We start from the raw sequence: 20,274 nt of genomic DNA, 5'->3' as shown, positions 1-20,274 counted from the left end.
CTAGAGTCACACCAATCATGTTAAAGGTCAACGGTTGCTACTTCGCCCCAGACCCACTGTCTCCAGCCTTGCTGTTGGCAAACTTCTGCTTTTTAGAAGATGACCCTTTTGTGAACCTTTCTTTTTTATATACCTGTTCAAAGGAGAGCCATAATGCTCACCAGGTTTAATGTTATGCCTTCTGCCTTGTTACATGGCAGATTTAATAAGCAAGAAAAGGCTAAAAGATTGTGCCCATGTAACGATGGCTCAGTTGAATCTCTAGCCCACCAATTACTACACTGTCTCAGATTCAAGGAAATCAGATCCAAGTATGTGAATCTTACTCCTTTACATTTACTCCATCTCCCCGATTTAATTAGGTTACACTACTTGTTGGACAATCCTAATCCTTCTCTCTGTATGATAGTGGCAGACTTTCTCCTGGAAATTACTAAACGCCAGTAGATTTCCTTCGACCTAATATTTATTTCCTGTATTGTATATGCTTTTTAATCCATTTTTTATTATTGTTGTACTGTTGTCTATGCCAATAAAGGCTTGCTAGATTGTTAAAATTGCTTTTTTATATATATCATGACACCCCTGCCCCCCGCATCTCTGGAGGCCAGCTCCTTCTCTCCCCAGACCCTGCAGAGGGCAGGAGCCAGGCTGTAGGGAGCCCCGGAGGGCAGGGCACTGCCACCGCCCACTGCAGAGCCCCCCCAGCATCCATAAAGGCTGGCTCCTGCTCTTCCCAGGTCCTGCAGAGGGCAGGAGTCGGGCTGCAGGAAGTCCAAGAGGGGAAAGGGGCACCACAGCAGATGGCTCGGCTGCCCACCGTTTTGTCACATGGGGGGGCATCCAGTGTCCCCCACGTGACCGAAAGGCATGCACCTGGGGACGTGGGTGACCCCATGTCCCTCGGGTGATACGCCCCTAGCATCAAATGCAAAACTTGTGAATGTAGAGCTTCAGAAGATGTCTGTTTATTTCCATGACACAGAGAGGGAAGCAAAAGAGAAAGCAGAAACGGAGAACTTAGAAGTAGAAAAAAAATTCCAGTTGGACTTTGACAGCAGGCTTCTGTGAAAAGTGTAACATCTGGTCACGGTGAAGTCAGCTCCTGTGTTCAGCAAGTAATGCCTACTGGTAGATTAAAACTCTAGTTATTTGCTACATTTCTTGTTGAGACGCCGTGTGGATATTGGTAGAGCAATTCGGAGACTGCATTGCACAAACACAGAGGTTTATTTATTTTATTTTATTGGACTTATAGGCCGCCTTATCCCCGAAGGGCTCAAGGTCTGTGTGTCATGCTCAGCATCCTGCTATTGATTTGATTTTGAAGCAAGCTTCTAGTCCTTATGGGTGCAGAAATGGAAGTGTGTGAGCCTTGGAACGGTCCTGTTCCGCCAGGCATTCGGCCAGCCAGGATAACAGCGGAAACTTGCTTTATAATAAACATCTGGCCTCCAGTGGGCACAAAGAAGGGGCAAGGGGGGGGGAAACTTCTGATACCATCTGAAAACTATATAATTATGCAACTAATTAGTGGGGATTGATTGTTTTTAGAAGAAGAAATAGTTTGGATTTATATCCCCCCTTTCTCTCCTGCAGGAGACTCAAAGGGGCTGACAATCTCCTTGCCCTTCCCCCCTCACAACAAACACCCTGTGAGGGAGGTGGGGATGAGAGAGCTCAGAAGAACTGTGATTAGCCCAAGGTCACCCAGCTGGCGTGTGTTGGGAGTGCACAGGCTAATCTGAATTCCCCAAATAAGCCTCCACAGCTCTAGCGGCAGAGCGGGGAATCAAACCCGGTTCCTCCAGGTTAGAATGCACCTGCTCTTAACCACTACATTACTGCTGCTCCTTTAGCTGTTTTAATGTTAGATATATGGACACCTCTCTGAGCCCCTCAGGGGAGAGTGGTATACAAATTTAATAAATAAAGTAAGTAAGTACGTAAGTACGTAAGTACGTAAGTAAGTAAGTAAGTCTGAGAGTAACAGACCAGCAGAATAAATTAGTACCTAGACTGTTAGTATATTAAAAACTGTTTGTGTTGTTTTGCCTAGATCCGTAAGACATCTCATAGGCCAAATCTGGCGGAGAGTTTGCAGCATAAAATTTGTTTAAAGTAATCGATATACTGCGTTTGTACAGACACAAACCCTACTGTTTTGTCTCAAATGGGGTAAAACTAATTTGGCATGGTGGTTACAGTGTCAGAACAGGATCTGGGAGAACTGAGATCAATTCCCCACTCTGCGTGGAGGTTTGCTGGGTGGTTTTGGGTCAGTCACATGCTGTCAATCTAACCTACCTCAAACGGTTGCTGTTATGAGGATACAAAGGAGGAAAGGCCCTGCCCCTAGTAGTGACCAGCCGAACCTGTCTAGCGCCAGGAACCTCCAGTAAATCCCCCCTCCCGATGAGTGGAGGGGTCTAGAGGGGTGATATGGGTTAGGATTAGTGGTTAGTAACACACAATATGTGTGGACATGCCTTCATCCCCGAACCAAAGAGGCAAATGTTCAAATCTTTGATAGAAATATTACAGATTGTGGGTCTCAACCTGTGGGTCGTGACCCCTTTGGGGGTCGAACGACCCTTTCACAGGGGTCGCCTAAGACTCTCTGCATCAGTGTTCTCCATCTGTAAAATGGATAAACGTTAGGGTTGGGGGTCATCACAACATGAGGAACTGTATTAAAGGGTCACGGCATTAGGAAGGTTGAAAGTCACTGGATTAAGGAGAAATAGGGATACATTAGGGATTGCAACCAGATTCCACGATCACACACATTTCAGCTCAAAGATCCCAGTTTTAGACATGGTTTTTTAAATTGTTATTGATTGATTGATTTCATTTCTTTCTTTCTTTATTATTAGTTTTATATACCGCCCTACCCCTGAGTGCTCAGGGCGGTTCACAACAGGTTAAAACATACATTAAAACATAATTTAAATACCAATTACATAAAACAGAACCCATTAAAAATGCTATCCTCCCCAACAGAGACCCAAGGTGGCTTACATCATTTCCCTTCTCAGCCCTGGTCCCCAGCTGGTAGAATGAGCTCCCTGAGATCAGGGCCCCGCAGGACATCTGTGAATCCCGCAGGGCCTACAGGACTGAGCTGTTCCGACAGGCTTTTATATCTTGCCAGCCGGCCTGATCGGATCATCGTGACCTCCCTTGGGTGCCTGTTATGGGTTTTTTTATCACCATCTTTTATTGCTGATGTTAAAAGTTTTAACTGGTGAGGATGTGTCTACGCTGGTTTTATGTTTTATATTTTATTGTTTTAAACTGATTTTGCATTGATGTTTGCCGCCCTGAGCCCCGTTGGGAAGGGTGGGATATAAATCTAAAAACAAACAAATAAATAAAATATTCTCCAAAACACGAACACCCCACCCCCGAAAAGACACTGAAAAAAACTGTTCTTACTCGCAGTTATATCCAAAACAGCTGGGCTTGGTCAAGTTACATGTTTCACAAGAGATGGCATCGTACCAGTTGATTCCTGCAACATAGATAAGATGGGAAGGGACGGAATTTGGGGGGAAGGGGGATTCTAAATGCTAAATATGGCTTTGTCCTTGAAAGATTATAGAAAGGAAGCGCAGGGCTTGTTTACGTAATGGAGTTCACCAGGTGACCTTGAAGCGGTTGCTATCTTTGGCGGTCCTACCTCGCAAGGCAACAGGTTGTAGGGAAAATGGTGCCAATCAATCTTTATTATAGCCATAGACCAGCATAAGGTAGATAAGATACAATTAAAACTATAAATATATATCTGAAAGGATCTACTAGCAGAAGAAAACTGGGAACACAAAAAAGGAATGGGAACATAAAGGAGATGGATCATGAGCTCAAATATTAAAAGGAAAAAAGGGGAACAATGAAATGGTCACATAAAAGACTACAACTATTAGATTACAGTGCATGCCAGTAAGACAACTTTAGACAGTGAAAATGGTTTATGAGTTAATTGAAAGAAAACTGGGACCAACTCTCTCTGACAGTGGAAATCCATAATAGTAGCGCTTGACCTTTTTTTACCACCCTAATATAGATTGTTTTTGTTATTTAGTGATAATATCTGCTTGGGGTGGGTGGGTTATCATGTTAAAAAGTGCAGGCAAAATCAAGTGCTGCTTCCCAGAGTGCATAGTTAATTTGGGGAACTCACCACCACAAGATGCGATGATGGATTTTTGTTGCTGTCGCCATCAAGTCACCGTCGATTTAGGGCAACCTGGTACAGTTTTCAAGACATTCGGGGGGACTGAAATTCCCTGCCTCTGCGTAGTGACTGTGGGCCTCTGTGGTGATCTCCCACACAAATACTAACCAGGGTTTATCACCTGAAAGGTTAGTGGCCTTTAGAGAACATAAGAACATAAGAACTAGCCTGCTGGATCAGACCAGAGTCCATCTAGTCCAGAACTCTGCTACTCGCAGTGGCCCACCAGGTGCCCTTGGGAGCTCACCTGCAGGATGTGAAAGCAAGGGCCTTCTGCTGCTACTGCTCCTGAGCACCTGGTCTGCTAAGACCTTTGCAATCTCAGATCAAGGAGGATCAAGATTGGTAGCCATAGATCGACTTCTCCTCCACAAATCTGTCTAGATTAGATAGATATTCTTCAACAAGGATGGCCCTAAATGGAACCTCCAGGGTGAGAGGTAGTCTACCCCTGAAGACCAGGTGCTGGAGCTAAAGGCTTTGGCTTCTGTGCTCTTGCTTGTAGGATTTCTGCAGCACCTGGTTGGCCACTGTCAGAAACACGATGGTGGGGGAAGAGATTGCTTGATCCCGGGGTTGGGTGAAGTGGGGAGTCAACATCCCCAGCTGTGGGGCCTAGTCCAGTGATGGCGGTCCTTTTCGAGACCAAGTGCCCAAACTGCAACCCAAAACCCACTTATTTATCGCAAAGTGCTAACACAGCAATTTAACCTGAATACTGAGGTTTTAGTTTAGTTTAGTTTAGTTGGCTCCGAGGTATGCGTTACTCGGGAGTAAGCTTGGTGGTAGTCAGTGGCTTTGCTTTGAAGCAACCGTGCAACTCTTCCAACGGGTGAATCACGACCCTAGGAGGGTTTACTCAGAAGCAAGCCCCATTGCCAGCAACCGAGCTTACTCCCAGGTAAAGGATCGCGCTTTAGTTCTTCACATGAAAACCGAGTGAAAGGGGCTTTAACAGCGGCTTAACAGGGGTTACCTACACTGCTTCCCCAAAGCTAGGGGGTAGGTTTACAATGCTAAATCATCAAGCCCAGTGGCTCCAAGGGGCCGAGCCTAGATGTGGAAGGACTCTGTTTGGGCATGCCCACAGAAAGGGCTCTGAGTGCCACCTCTGGCACCCGTGCCATAGGTTCGCCACCACTGGCATAGTCAGAACAGAGTAGGGAGAGTGACAGTTATTATTTAAGGTTTAGAAGCACTTCCAGGGAATGCTACTGCAGATCACTACCACGGTTTGCTATTGGGCTTGAATTATATTTTAAAAGAAGAATAAGGAATGGACATACAGCCTGATCCCATGCATGCGCCCCAGTAAGGGACTGACTCCCAAGCAAGCACCCATACCTTCTCCTTCCCACATCCCTTTCCGTCTTTAAACAATGCGTCTCGTCCCACACTTACCACAATGGCGTTCACACTTCACCCTACCTACAGAGAGCAGAGAGATTTTATAAAGGAGGCGGAATCTATGGGATCATTTAGAAAAACAACAGCAGAGGATCAAAATTGCATTTGCTAACATATAGTTACATTGATTGATTAAAAACCAGTGGCGTAGCGACAGGAGGTATAAAGGGGCTAGAGCTCCAGGCACCGTTTCTGGGGGGGCGCATTGTTGCACCCCCCCCCTTGCAACTGTGCCCCAGCTTTGAGGAGTTTGGGGAGGCGGCATAATTAAACGCTGGCTGGCCAGCAGGGTTGGTCCTACTCACAAACTTGATGTGGAGCTGGGGAGGGAACTAGGCAGGCTGCCCTGTAGAGTTCTTGTGATTGACATGTCTGCAGACATGGAGAGAGTACTACTGTGGTACCAACTCTCTGAAGTTTGCATTGCAAATACAGCTCATTTTGAGACATTTCTGAACAGACCCTCCTGACCATTTCTGGCCAATTTTGGCCGGCTGTCTACGCAGGCTTACAATTTTGACTTGTTGCAAATCAGCACATTTTCAGATATATTTTTTAAATTTAGCATCATTTAGCATCATTTAGCATCATCTGACTTGCATCATTTAGCATCATTTAGCATCATCTGACTTGGTTACGTGCGGTGCTACATATAAATTTTGTTTAGTAAGCATAACTAGCAACAAGCAAAAGCCTAACTAGTTGGGTGAACCATTTTTATATATTTGGGTGCTGTGTGGTTTCCGGGCTGTCTGGCCGTGTTCTAGCAGCATTCTCTCCAAGGCGTTTAAGCACCATTTGTGGCTGGCATCTCCAGAGGATCCTCTGAAGATAGCTAGCCACAGATGCAGGCTAAACGCCGAGAGAATGCTAGAACACGCCAGACAGCCCGAAACCACACAGCACCCAAGGATTCTCGATCAACGTGAAAGCCTTCAACAATACATTTTTATATACTTCAGACCTCTAGGTCACTGCTCACTGTTGCCCTTTCACTCATAAGCGTATCTGCTGTTTCTTGCAAAATAGCAAGCTAAAGGCGGTTCAACTAGCGCACTCCAGTCACTGATTTCTTGAGTGCAACGGCAAAAGATGTATTTCTCGGCTATGAATATTTCTCAAGCTGTGGTCTTGCAACCAGCATATCTTTATAAATTTTTACTTATATCAAAGTGTGGGACCCAGCCCTCTGCCCCTATCTCCCCTGGAGTTCAGAGTGGCATGGCCTCGGCTTAAGTGTCAGCCTCAGCTTTAAACTGCGAGGCTGGAAGCTAAGACCTGGCCTGCTGGGGTCACTCAGCAAACAGGCCGCGGCTGCTCTTGAACTCCATGTGGAAAAGTTTGGGGGAGGGGCCAACCAGGCTGGGGGGGGGAGGTGCAGCACCCAGGGTGAGCCCCAGGGACTGCTTTAGTAAGCTAGGCCCCAATTAAAAAAACATTGGGGTTGGTTGATGTATTGTCGAAGGCTTTCACGGCCGGATTCAATTGGTTCTGGTGGGTTTTCCGGGCTGTGTGGCCATGGTCTGGTGGATCTTGTTCCTAACTTTAGCCTACATCTGGCTGGCTGAAGCGTCTTCAGAGGTGCATCACAGGGGGAAGTCCGTTTCACACTGCGTCCAGAGAGAAGGGAATGTTTGGTGTATATATTGTCCATGTCCCAGGGGGTGGGGAACAGGGACGTAGGTGTAGATTGGCCATGCCTCCTCAAGCCCCCCACCCCACCCTCAGTGCTTATAAAAGCAGCTTTCCGAGGCCGGGGACGGCAGACTCCTCTGCTCTGCCCTCCTTCACCCCCCCCCCACCAGCTGGGCTCTCAGCCGGCAGCCCCTTCTGCCCTCTCCTCTGGGCATGGCATGGCCATGCCCCAGGGGTGGTTGGGGGCGTGGCCACACCCCCAACCCCCCATAAAAATCTATAACTTGGGAGATAACTTGGGAGGTCAACGTACAAAAACAAAAAGGGGAAACAAAGAACAAGCTATCAGTTGCACAGTTATGGACTGTATCACCTTGTTTGCCTGGGGTGGGGGGGACAGGTCACCAGGGGTGGGACAGATAGGGGGAACCACTCTGGGGTGCATTTAAGATCCAGGGGAGGGGAAGAATGTACGTATCCAACTCACTTTCAATGATGGCATCTCGCAGCATTGAGACTTGTTCCTGGAATATGGAACGCAGGGTTTCCGGAAGAACACCTGGGAGACTTAAAGAGAAGAACCCATGAGAATGCACGATGCGCCGATGAACACTGTGTGCCTCAGGGGTACAGTGCATGATTTGTGTGTCAGACAGCATCAGGTTCACATATTTTCCAGAATCGAAAACTGGAGAATCCAGTGGTCCCATTTGCACCGTCTCACACTTTCCCCCCAAAGGAACTGTGGTGGAATAGTACTGTAAAACTAGCAGAATCACACCTACATGTTAAAATCGGCCTTTAATATCCGGATGGAGAAACCAAAAGGCCATGGAAATTTACCCAGGACAGGAAGATGCCCAAATAAGGCACTTCAAACATTGTGCGGACCTCATGGCAAGGAGGAAAGTTTTCTTGGAGACTAAGAACGAAGACCTAGGTGACTCTATCATGGACTAGTGGGCCCGTGTTAGCCGAGCACTTGGTGTGACAGCATTCTCCAGATGTTATGGACCATACTTCCGATCAGCCCCTTCCAACATGGCCAATTGGCCATGCTGGAAGGGGCTGATGGGAATTGTAGTCCATAACATCTGGAGTGCCAAAGGTTCGCCACCACAGAAGCACCTCTGGGCTGGATGTCCCAAGAGATCCATAAGAATGTATTCAGCTGAGCAAATCTCTGTAACTGCATTTTATTTTATTTCTTTGATTTTTGTTTTCCAATAAAAATCGTTGAGAACTCAGCAGGTTGGAGTGATTGGAGAAAAGGACCCAAAATTTTACTGAAACAAGCGTGGCTCTCCCAGGCTTGATTTCATGATAGGAATGTGTTCATTTTGCGATCACACTCCCCACCCTAACCCCAAGCAGTCTTAGGAATCGAAGTCTGATGAATGTGCTAGACTCTGACACAGGTATCAAACTCGCGACCCTCCAGATGTTATGGACTGCAGTTCCCATCATCTCCTGCCAGCTGGCAGGGGATGATGGGAACTGTAGTCCATAACATTTGGAGGGCCACGAGGTTGACACCTTTTCTCTAGAAGAAGAAGAAGAGTTTGGATTTATATCCCCCCTTTCTCTCCTGCAGGAGACTCAAAGGGGCTGACAATCTCCTTGCCCTTCCCCCCTCACAACAAACACCCTCCCAGGAGGTAATTGGTAATGAGAGGCCTGAGAAGCTGTGACTAGCCCAAGGTCACCCAGCTGGGAGTGCAGTAGCCAAGGGATTGCTGACAAGGCTAATCTGAAGATCCCCAGATAAGCCTCCACAGCTCAGAAGCGGACTTAGAGCTGTGTGGAATCAAACCTAGGTTCCTCAGATTAGGCTTACAGCTCTTAACCAGGGAGACATACCTAGGCAAACTGGTGCCGAGGGGACAAAACCTGAGCTTGGCTCCCCACCCCCCTCACCGTATGGCGACATGCCACCTCCCCACCATGACCAAACAATAGGATTTTTTGTACCAGCTCACAAAAAAACCTCCACTTACCCTTAGCAAAGATGATACATGGCTCTCTCTCCCCACCAACTCTTTTTCCTACATTTCCTAAATCACCAACAACCCTATGAGGCAGGTGAGTTGTTAGCCTGGAGAAAACAACTCCAAGCCAGTGCACAGAAGTGGGTATTAAGCATGTAAATCTATCACCAAATCAGCCCCATAGGAAAACATTTACATAAAACAAATGTCAGCATCATCTCTCACAAAACACCTCCAGTGGGATTCACTCCCCAAACAGCATCACTTTCAATGGTGTTTAGAAACTACCAGGTCAGATTCTTTCTTTTAAATCTACCTTAAAAGAGGAGAATCTGGGGTCCCCTCGGTTAAAAACAAAATTGAAAGTGATGTTGTTTGGGGTGGGATTCTCCCCATTCTGAAAACAGCATCACTTTTGAGGGTTGGAGATTCAGATGAAAACAAATAGCAGATTTGGTTGGAATCCTGGGCAAATTTGGGCACATTTGGACAAAAATTGTCCGATTATGTCCTGCCCAAATATGAGACAAATGTGTGAATGCAAAGGTATTTGGGGTTTTGGGGGTATTTTTTTCAGGTTTTGACCTGTAGGGAGGCGCATTTTTTAAAGCTAGTTGGCACCATGATTTCAGGGGGCATCATCCAGAGACTGTCCTGATGATACCACCTGAGTTTGGTGATGTTTGGTTCAGAGGGAGCAACAAAAGATTTACATAGACGCCTTAAATGGAATGCCTCACCTCCCCATTGTTTTCAATGGGGAGACTGAAAAAAAAAACCCGGAGATGGGGCTACCCATTTTGAGAGGACCATAACTTTGGGTCCCTCTGAACATAACTTCACCAAACCTGGAAGGTGGCTTTAATCATAAGAATAGTTAACAGATGATACCCTGAAATTTGGTGAATTAGCTTTAAAATACACACCCTTCCAGGCACCCAAAGAAATTTGCCCAAGATTCTTTGTTTTGTACAGTGACTTCTGCTCTATCAGGAAGCTAATGAGGAATTTCTGAAGGGCAGGCTGCACATTTTTTTTGAAGATAGAGGTGCCAGACTTTCAAGGTGGCTCCAAGAGGCCTTGAGTAATAGCATCCAAGCTTGGTGAGCTTTTTCTTCTGAGGAGTGGGGGGGGGGGGGGGTTGAAGAGAGTTCTGAGAGAACTCAGCCCACAGGCTTCTCTCATGAATGCAGGAGCGAGGAAACAAGCCTTTGGGGGCCCATAAAATTGAACTCCCAGAAGCAAAGGTTTCCCAAACCTGGATGCTATTACCAGGAGGGGCCCTCCCCTGGAGCCACCCTGAAAGTCTGGTGCCTCTATCTTCAAAAATGTGCAAGCCTGCACCTACACACTCAAGAAATTCCCCATTGGCTACAAATGATAAGAAGTCACTGCAAAACAAAAAGAATCTTGGTAGCAATTTCTTGGGGTGCCTGGAAGGGGTGTATTTTTTAAGCTAAGTGACACCAAAATGTTCCAGGGTATCATCTGTTAACTATTCTTAGCGATGCCACCCAAGTTTGAGTGATGAAGTTATGATTTCAGGGGACTCACAAAGTTATGGTCCCTCAAATGGAGTAGCCCCCATTTCAGGTTAGCTCCCATTGAAAACATCAATTGGGATGGGGCACCCCTTTGGGGGGTCCATTAACTTTGCTTACCCCTGAAACCAGAAACATTACCAAATTTTAAGTGGGTATCATCCAGGGCACGGCCTCTCTGGATGGTACCCTGAAATTTGGTGCCACTAGCACTTTTAAAATGCGCCCTCCTCTGAAACAGAGCACCAGAGCAGTGAACGAAAACACTTAAAACATTAAAAAATACACAAACGACCCTGAAATGTTGGCGCCCCCCCATGTGACCAAATGGGGGCGCCCGGGGACAAAGGGTACCCCCTGTCCCTAGGCAGGAACGCCACTGCTCTTAACCTCCTACGCCACTGCTGCTCTAGCAGCTGTTCTGCACTTCCCAGGGTTCCCTTAAGAGAAGAAACTGATGTGAAACTGGTTTAATTCTGCAGGAAGGCATGTGATCTAGTGGATAAATTAGACCAGGGGTCAGCAACCTTTACCACCCAAAGAGCCATTTGGACCCATTTTCCATGGCCCCAAAGATCTACTGCGAAGCCGAGGAGGGAGGTGGCTCCGCCATCGGAGACTGCCTCTCCAGTTGAGCCCCCTCCACCTCACCTTTCCTTCCCAGTGCTGGGAGGAGGCACGGGAGGCACCGAAAGCAGGAAAAACCCCTCTGCCTCCAACGGAGCAGAGCAGCTAGGAAAAACAGGAAGAGGAGAGGTGAGTGGAAGAGACCTGCTGAAAGCTTGGCACCCTCATGCACGAACCCATGCCCGGGTTCAGCCCTCCCATTCTACCTTTTCTTCCCGAGATTATGCTATTCTCCTGGAGGGTTGGAGGGACACTTCACGCTTGACCCTCCAACCTCCAGGCCATGCAGAGCCACAGTATAAAGCTGAAAGAGCCGCATGTGGCTCTGGAGCCGCGGGTTGCAGACCCCTGAACTAGACTGTGTTTAGATTCCTATTGGCTGTTTATTGTAAAACATGGTCAACATCATATATTTGAAACCTCTGCTAGTTTACTGAATAACAACAGTAGTAATAATTAGAAGCCTCTGGCACTTGTGTGTGTGTGTGTGTGTGTGTGTGTGTGTGTGTTTGTATACAGTGCCACCAAGTTGCAGCGAACTCAGACTGATCCCAGCAAGGGCTACCATGCCACTTTCCCTCCCTTAGTTTATATATATGTACATACGTAAGTGCTGTTAAGTCACAGCTAACTTAAGATAAACCCCAGCAAACAGTTTTTCAGGCAAGTGAGAAGCAGAGGTAGTTTGCCGCAACCTTCCTCTGCAGAGCCTGCCTTGGTGGTCTCCCTTCCAAATATTGACCCTGCTTGGCTTCTGAGATCTGACTTGACTGGACTATACCCACAGGTGGGATCCAGCAGGTTCTCACCAGTTCCCGAGAGTGGGTTACTAATTATTTGTGTGTGCCGAGAAGGGGTTACTAATTGGGTCTGCTTTTTCGTTAGAAATTCCATTAGGTCCAAAAATCATACAGTCCTGTTGTTTCCTATGTGGCTGGTTAGTGAAGGTAGAAAATGGGATAATTCTCCCTGTTGGGCTGTTTTAAAAACATGTTTTAGAAATATGGTAAAGTTCCTTGTTTAAGGAAAGTATCCTTCTTTGTATTGTCAAGGCTTTCATGATCGATCACTTGGGTGCTAGATTGGGCTGTATGGAGCCAGGTTCTAGCAGTATTTTCGCTTCACAAAGCGAGTTGCATCTGTGGCTGGCATCTTCAGAAGATCCTCTGAAGATGCCAGCCACAGATGCAGGCGAAACGTCAGGAGAGAATGCTGCTAGAACACGGCCATACAGCCCGGAAACCACACAGCACCCAAACATTTTGATTTCTAGGAACAAAATTAAGTATTTGAAAGTATGAAGTATTTGACAGGCAGTCAATTAGAGGAGAAGTCGTTGTTTCTGTTGGCAGTAGACGATAGGACTTGCTATAATGAGTTTAAATTATGGACAGAAAGATACCAGCTGGAAATTAGGACCTTTTTTTTTACAGTAAGAGTTTTTTACAGTAATAGAGAAATTATTAATGCCCCGCCCCCGGAATGCCCGCCTCTGCCCCCGTCAAGCCCTGCTCAGCCCCATTGGCACTACGCCACTGTTTGAATCCCACCACCATGGGAATCATTACTAAAATTTTTGGATCCTGCCACTGACTATACCATGCCACTTTTCCTTTCTCTGACATTTTAAGAAAATGTCACAAGCAAAAGAAACAGGTCCCCTCCCACCTGGGAGGAAAGGGAAACAGAGGAGGGGGGGGGAAGAGGAAGAGAAAAGATTCAAAGAGGGGAGAGAGAAGTCAGAAAGGAGGGAAAGGCCCAGAGACAAAACAGTTAAAAGGTGAGATCCAAATAAAATTCCCCACAATCAAAAAGGTATAAAAACAAACGAGACGTTGCTCATTCACCTGGCTTATAGGTTTTCCCTTTGAACACAGCATTAAGTTTCGAATAGGTTTTCACTGCTACTTTCTGGAGTTCCTCAAGAGCTGCGTGGCAAGAGAAAGAGAAATATTATCAACAACCACTGGGTTTGAAAGTACGTGCCCACCACTCTGCCTAGCACAGAGTGGTTTTCCAGAGGAGAAGACAGCAACACATAACTTGATCCACTCCCTAACTGGCCTTTGAAATTGGGCATGATGGGGAAATTGAACCGGGACTTTCTGCACAAAAGAAGAAGAAGAGGAGGCGGAGGAGGAGGAGGAGGAGGAGTTTGGATTTATATCCCCCCTTTCTCTCCTGCAGGAGACTCAAAGGGGCTGACAATCTCCTTGCCCTTCCCCCCTCACAACAAACACCCTGTGAGGTAGGTGGGGCTGAGAGAGCTCCGAGAAGCTGTGACTAGCCCAAGGTCACCCAGCTGGCATGTGTGTGAGTGTACAGGCTAATCTGAATTCCCCAGATAAGCCTCCACAGCTCAGGTGGCAGAGCTGGGAATCAAACCCGGTTCCTCCAGATTAGATACACGAGCTCTTAACCTCCTACGCCATGATGCTCCACCAGTGAGCCATGTGCTCGCATAAGCAGCATTTACAGCCCAATCCAGATGGGGGGCAACAGGGGCGTACCTTTCAGGGGGACATATGGGGTCAAAATGTCCCTGGGCTGTGGCCATTTAGTCACATGGGGGTGGAAAATCATCCCCATTCCACCCCTCCTCCTTCCCCCTGGGTCCATACACTGACTTCAAGACCTGGTCGTGGTAGGGGAGGGCGGCCACCCATGGGGGGGACTCAGATTTTGGATGGGGCTGAGGGACACACCAACATGTTTGCCCTTTCCTCTGACACAAGGGGAACCCCTCAGTGGTGGGATTCAGCCGGTTCGCACCGCTTCGGCAGAACCGGTTGTTAAAATGGTGCTTGCATACAATTAGTTGTTAAATTATTTGAATCCCACCACCGGAACCAGAGCAGCAGTGGCATAGGAGGTTAAGAGCTCGTGTACCTAATCTGGAGGAACTGGGTTTGATTCCCAGCTCTGCCGCCTGAGCTGTGGAGGCTTATCTGGGGAATTCAGATTAGCCGGTGCACTCCCACACACGCCAGCTGGGTGACCTTGGGCTAGTCACAGCTTCTCGGAGCTCTCTCAGCCCCACCTACCTCACAGGGTGTTTGTTGTGAGGGGGGAAGGGCAAGGAGATTGTCAGCCCCTTTGAGTCTCCTGCAGGAGAGAAAGGGGGGATATAAATCCAAACTCCTCCTCCTCTTCTCTTAAATTATTTCAATCCCACCACTGGAAACCCCTGCCAGTAGAGGGGATGAAGGCACTGGCAGCCAGTGGGCCAAGCAGGGGGCAGTCCAGACACTCAGGGGGCGTCTGGACACACAGTGGGGCCACCTGGACACACAGTGGGGTCGTCCGGATATGTAGGGGGGCGTCCAGACATGCCTTCAGCTCTATGGTGGTGAAACCTGGAAGTCAGCTGGTGCTGCAAAGCACCGCCAGCATTTACTTACCGTGTTTCCCCGAAAATAAGACAGTGTCTTATATTAATTTTTGCTCCCAAAGATGCGCTATGTCTTATTTTCAGGGGATGTCTTATTTTTCTATGTTCTGTTCGGCGGGCGTGCTTCCAAACAAAAACTTTGCTCCGTCTTACTTTCGGGGGATGCCTTATATTTCGCACTTCAGCAAAACCTCTACTACGTCTTATTTTCCGGGGATGTCTTATATGGGGAAACAGGGTAGACACTGTTGTGTATAATGGGGGTGGTGGGACAGAGCATTCCCAGAGGTGGTTGCAACATTATTCAGCTTCCATGCGTGTTCTAGCTCAGGCTGAAGATATTAGGTGCAAGGTATAGATTTTTTTAATGGGGACTGAGCTGACTTTCCAGCTGTTCCGTTCCATGCATTGTTTCAAGCAAGCCGGACGTGTAATGGGAGGGGTTTGAACCCATAAGAACATAAGAACATAAGAAAAAGCCAGCTGGATCAGACCAGAGTCCATCTAGTCCAGCTCTCTGCTACTCGCAGTGGCCCACCAGGTGCCTTTGGGAGCTCACATGCAGGAGGTGAAAGCAGTAGCCTTCTGCGGCTGCTGCTCCTGAGCACCTGGTCTGCTAAGGCATTTGCAATCTCAGATCAAAGAAGATCAAGATTGGTAGCCACAGATCGACTTCTCTTCCATAAATCTATCCAAGCCCTTTTTAAAGCCATCCAGGTTAGTGGCCATCACCACCTCCTGTGGCAGCATATTCCAAACACCAATCACACGTTGCATGAAGAAGTGTTTCCTTTTATTAGTCCTAATTCTTCCCCCCAGCATTTTCAATGTATGCCCCCTGGTTCTAGTATTGTGAGAAAGAGAGAGAAATTTCTCTCTGTCAACATTTTCTACCCCATGCATAATGTTATAGACTTCAATCATATCCCCCCTCAGACGTCTCCTCTCCAAACTAAAGAGTCCCAAACGCTGCAGCCTCTCCTCATAAGGAAGGTGCTCCAGTCCCTCAATCATCCTCGTTGCCCTTCTCTGCACTTTTTCTATCTCCTCAATATCCTTTAATATCCTTCAATAACCCGTGAATGAGCTGACTTTCTAGCTGTTCCGTTCCATGCATTGTTTCAAGCAAGCCGGACATGTAATGGGAGGGATTTGAACCTGTGACTGAGCTGACTTTCTAGCTGTTCCGTTCCATGCATTGTTTCAAGCAAGCCGGACATGTCATGGGAGGGGTTTGAACCCATGAACCTCCCCCGGTCGAACATGTGAAATGGAACACGCCATAGCTGGGGAGGATGCCTTTGACCACCTTTGAACAGGGTTCTAGGTCTCTTAGAGAGGTGGGCGGGGCCTCACAGTCATATATGGTGACTCACGGATCTCAAGGGGGACATCGAGGCGAATCTCGTCCAACGTGTCTTGAGCCCAACCCCGCAGCCGCCGACCTGCTGCCGGCACATCCCCGATACCCCAGGACTTGCGGCTCAGTTGGGGGATGTACGAGGCAAACTGCATGGCAAAACTCGGATCACACTGCAAGCAACTCCAGGATGGGGCTGGCCCCAGGGCCAGCCCCACCATCAAGGCCAGAATGAGGGTCTGCCTGACCCGGCCTCGATGACCCATTCCTCGGGTTGGCTGCCGGAGTGTATTTTAAAGGGATCATGATTCCAGAACCTAAACCCGCCAGCAAACACAATGGAGGAATTACTGCAAGGCATTCTGGTTCCATAGAACCCTCCAGAATGTTCCAGAACGTTCCTTTGTTTTAACTGACCCAGCAATACCCAACCAGGCCGACCAAGTCTAAGTGGATAATCATAGTGGAGGGGAGGGTTGCCAATCTCCAGGTGGTTGCTGAAATGACAACTGATCTCTTGCAGTCAGAGACCAGTTTATCTGGAGAAAAGAGCCTCTTTAGAAGGTATAATCCATGGTATTATAACCTTCTGAAGAACCTCCTGCTGCTCCCCAAACCCCACCCTTCTCAGAGATGGACCTGCTGAGGTGGACCTGCTGCCGGCACATCCCTGATACCCCAGGACTTGCAACTCAGTTGGGGGATGTACGAGGCAAACTGCATGGCAAAACTCGGATCACACTGCAAGCAACTCCAGGATGGATCTCCCCAAACCCCACCCTTCTCAGGTCCATCTCCAAAGTTTTCAGGTCTTTTCCAGTCTGGAGTTGGCAACCCTTGAGATGAGGCTTGGTTGACAACTCTTTCTATTCCCTATAGAAAGGACCAGTATGTTTTCTCTCCTGTATATTATGTAACACAGGTTGCCAATTTGTTTCTTCCGTAGGACGCCTATGCTTCACTGGTAAAATTTCTCCCTGAGATGCATTTCCTAGAAGCACAAAAGCCCTGCTGGGGAAAAAAAAATTAACAACCCATGTTACATAGAGCAAAGGGGAGAAAATGCATTCTGGTTTACAGACATTTAAAAGTACTACAGTAATCCTAATTTGTCTCAAGCATTGCCAACGGGTTCATAGAAGCAGAAAACCAAATAAAGAATCCCTGTGTTCAAATATTGCCTCTCCCCCCCAAAAACACGGCAACCACACCTTTTATTTGTGACAAAGGGAATACTATATCGCAAGGCTGTTGTGAAGATTACAGCATGACAGAACACTGACAGCAAACAGTAATAAATATCCTAGTGCTCTTTGTACATTATCAACATGTCGCTACCAAAATTTAGCCTGAAGAAGAAGAAGAAGAAGAAGAAGAAGAAGAAGAAGAAGAAGAAGAAGAAGAAGAAGAAGAAGAAGAAGAGAGGAGGAGGAGGAGTTTGGATTCATATCCCCCCTTTCTCTCCTGCAGGAGACTTAAAGGGGCTTACAATCTCCTTGCCCTTCCCCCCCCCCCCACACACACAACAAACACCCTGTGAGGTAGGTGGGGCTGAGAGAGTTTCCGAGAAGCTGTGACTAGCCCAAGGTCACCCAGCTGGCGTGTGTGGGAGTGCACAGGCTAATCTGAATTCCTCAGACAAGCCTCCACAACTCAAGCGGCAGAGCTGGGAATCAAACCCGGTTCCTCCAGATCAGAGTGCACCTGCTCTTAGCCACTACGCCACTGCTGCTCCCAGAAAACATCATTCAAAATATTTTTGTATGCATTCAGTCAACACTCCTTACAGCCCTGCGAAGCAGGCCATAAGATCATCCGTGATGGGGTGGAGTGTTGTGAAAGTAGGGCTCTGGAGTAGGGCTCTGGAAAGTAGGACTCTGGAGTAGGGCTTGGGACTTCCAGATGACTGCCTGTTTTGCCAAAGCTTGGTCACTTCAAGGTGGCACAAGAATGCTTGCCCTACGTTGGGAATTCTATATCAGGCATAATTAATAGAAAGACTTAATTAATAATTAATAGAAAGAAGCATTTTACATGATGGATCGAAGATGCACAAACCTAATACTATTGTATGGGAACACAGAAAGGCTTTCTATTAATTATGCCTGATATAGAATTTCCAAGATGGAGCATGCATCCTTGTGTTACCTTGAAGCCGTTTTCCTACCTTACAGGGAGGTTGTGTTTTGGCTAGACCCTTCCCTTGGGACAGCCCAGGAGATTCGGAAGTGGGAAGTTTGGCTTTAGGGTAAACTTCTTGACAATAGCAAGCTTAACCCGAACAAGCCTGCAAACTGTTTAACTGAAATTCCTGCTTTAGGCTCTATGATTTTAAGCTGATTGATTAAAGAGGGGGGAAAGCCAGTGCGTTGTAGGAGTTAAGAGCAGCACGCTCTAATCTGGAGAACTGGGTTCAATTCCCCACTCCGCCAGATAAAGTCAGGTGGGTGACTTTGGGCCAGTCACAGTTCTCTCAGAACTCTCGGAGCCCACACACCGGCCAAGCGACAGGACTATCACATCAACAAGAAAAAAGGGAGCAGGTGCATCTAGAGAGAACCTGGAATACCTCCGTGCCAAAAGTGTACACCAACCTCTTTTTTTCCAAACTTCGAAACTGTAAGGAAGAAAAATCACAAAAAGAGACGTATAATTAATGCAAATCTTCTCTAACACAAAAAGGACAACGTACTCAATATCATGACTGTTAACTATAACAACATGCTACAAAAAAGACTAGAAGGTGAAATTTAAAAATCCATGTCTCTAGACCCCAAAGAGGTAGACTTGAGAAATTTTCAAATACATTTTCTCAGGGCACACCATATACCCCTGTTCTGCCCTCTATGACAAAAAAAGACCATGAATTAATAATCATGTCTCATCAAAGAGGCAATGATGTAGAACTCATGTATTAAAAATTTACAAGCTTGAACTACTTTCTATTGTTGAGGTACTGTGAATGTTGTATGCCACATATTTTTTTGTTGGACAATTTTGGCCAGATTTATGTAGCGATGATTTTGAAATGATTCTTGTTTTGATCCAAGGTATTATATAAACTAATTGTTTTGGGACTGTTTCCAAGCTGACCCCCAATTGTTTGAGGCTGGTGTACGCGTTTGGTGCCGACGGCTTTCCAAGCTGCAGGACTGGGCTGGGGGGGTATGGAAAGCAGACAGACGCCAGACTGAAAATCTGACTAGCTTCTGGATTCGAAACAGATTGAGTGTAGACGGGGGTAACATAAGGAAATGACGTACTTAAAGAGGTGTTCAGAAATGGATTCCAATTATCCGAATTTAAAAATGACTCGTCAGTTTCCCCGTTCAGTCCCATAGGAAAACCCACCAGAACCTATGGGACCTTCTTTACTTCATTTTTTAAAAATTAATTTTCTCAAATATAATTTAAAAACAGAAAAGAAAATATAGAAAGATGAAAAAGAAAATACAGTTGCTGGGAAACTATATATATATATAGTTAAATTCTAACACATTGGATCTTATAATTACACTAATATTATTCAGAGAGAACATTATATACTTTTAAAATCCGTTACCTTCTAACTTTAGTTCCAAAACAGCAATAGGTACCTAGTAAGCAGTTATTTATATCTTAATAACTAATTAATATTCTTACTATTGTTATTATTCGTACATAATTGATTCAGCCTCATTAAAAAAAATACAGATCCCATTTCTCATCAAACTCTTGTTTTGACTGTCTGTTTATGAGATTTGTTAATCTGTCCATTGGAGCAGCGTCTCAATAACTTTGTCTTCCCAGAATTCTGCGTTCAGATCTCTTTCAGATGCACCTATTCACCTGGCACCTATTCACCTGGCAGCTGTTCATAAGTGCCAACATCAAGCCGGGGCCTCTTTCCATGGACTACAATTCCCATCAGCCCCTGCCAGCATGGCCTCTTTCCTGGAGGCCCCTAAGCATGTGCTTATTTTGCTCAATGTTCAGCCCAGGGTTACTAGCAGCCTTGCCTGTTGGATTTCAGCCTGCCAGCCCGGCTGCAACAGACATATCTCCTCTTGCTCATCCTTTGAAGAAATCCTACCTGGCCCCTTTAAGAG

At 46.7% G+C, this 20,274-nt stretch overlaps 1 protein-coding gene across 1 annotated transcript in view; it reads right to left on the bottom strand.

The window, feature by feature from the left end:
• IZUMO4 (IZUMO family member 4) overlaps positions 1 to 16,452 on the bottom strand; it is a 43,567-nt gene extending 27,115 nt beyond the window's left edge. The window contains exons 1-5 of the mRNA XM_048497767.1: positions 16,203 to 16,452; positions 13,283 to 13,363; positions 7,767 to 7,838; positions 5,639 to 5,665; positions 3,439 to 3,514 (exon numbers count right to left, since the gene is read on the bottom strand). Coding sequence (XP_048353724.1) covers positions 3,439 to 3,514; positions 5,639 to 5,665; positions 7,767 to 7,838; positions 13,283 to 13,363; positions 16,203 to 16,452 — 506 coding nt within the window. The remainder of the gene's footprint in view (positions 1 to 3,438; positions 3,515 to 5,638; positions 5,666 to 7,766; positions 7,839 to 13,282; positions 13,364 to 16,202) is intronic.
• Between the last annotated feature and the right edge of the window lie 3,822 nt (positions 16,453 to 20,274).

The sequence above is a fragment of the Sphaerodactylus townsendi genome, linkage group LG05, assembly GCF_021028975.2.
Source record: "Sphaerodactylus townsendi isolate TG3544 linkage group LG05, MPM_Stown_v2.3, whole genome shotgun sequence".
In the NCBI taxonomy this organism is placed as follows: Eukaryota; Metazoa; Chordata; class Lepidosauria; order Squamata; family Sphaerodactylidae; genus Sphaerodactylus; species Sphaerodactylus townsendi.
Note: the sequence above shows the minus strand (reverse complement) of the source record. Positions and strands in the feature narration are given on the sequence as shown.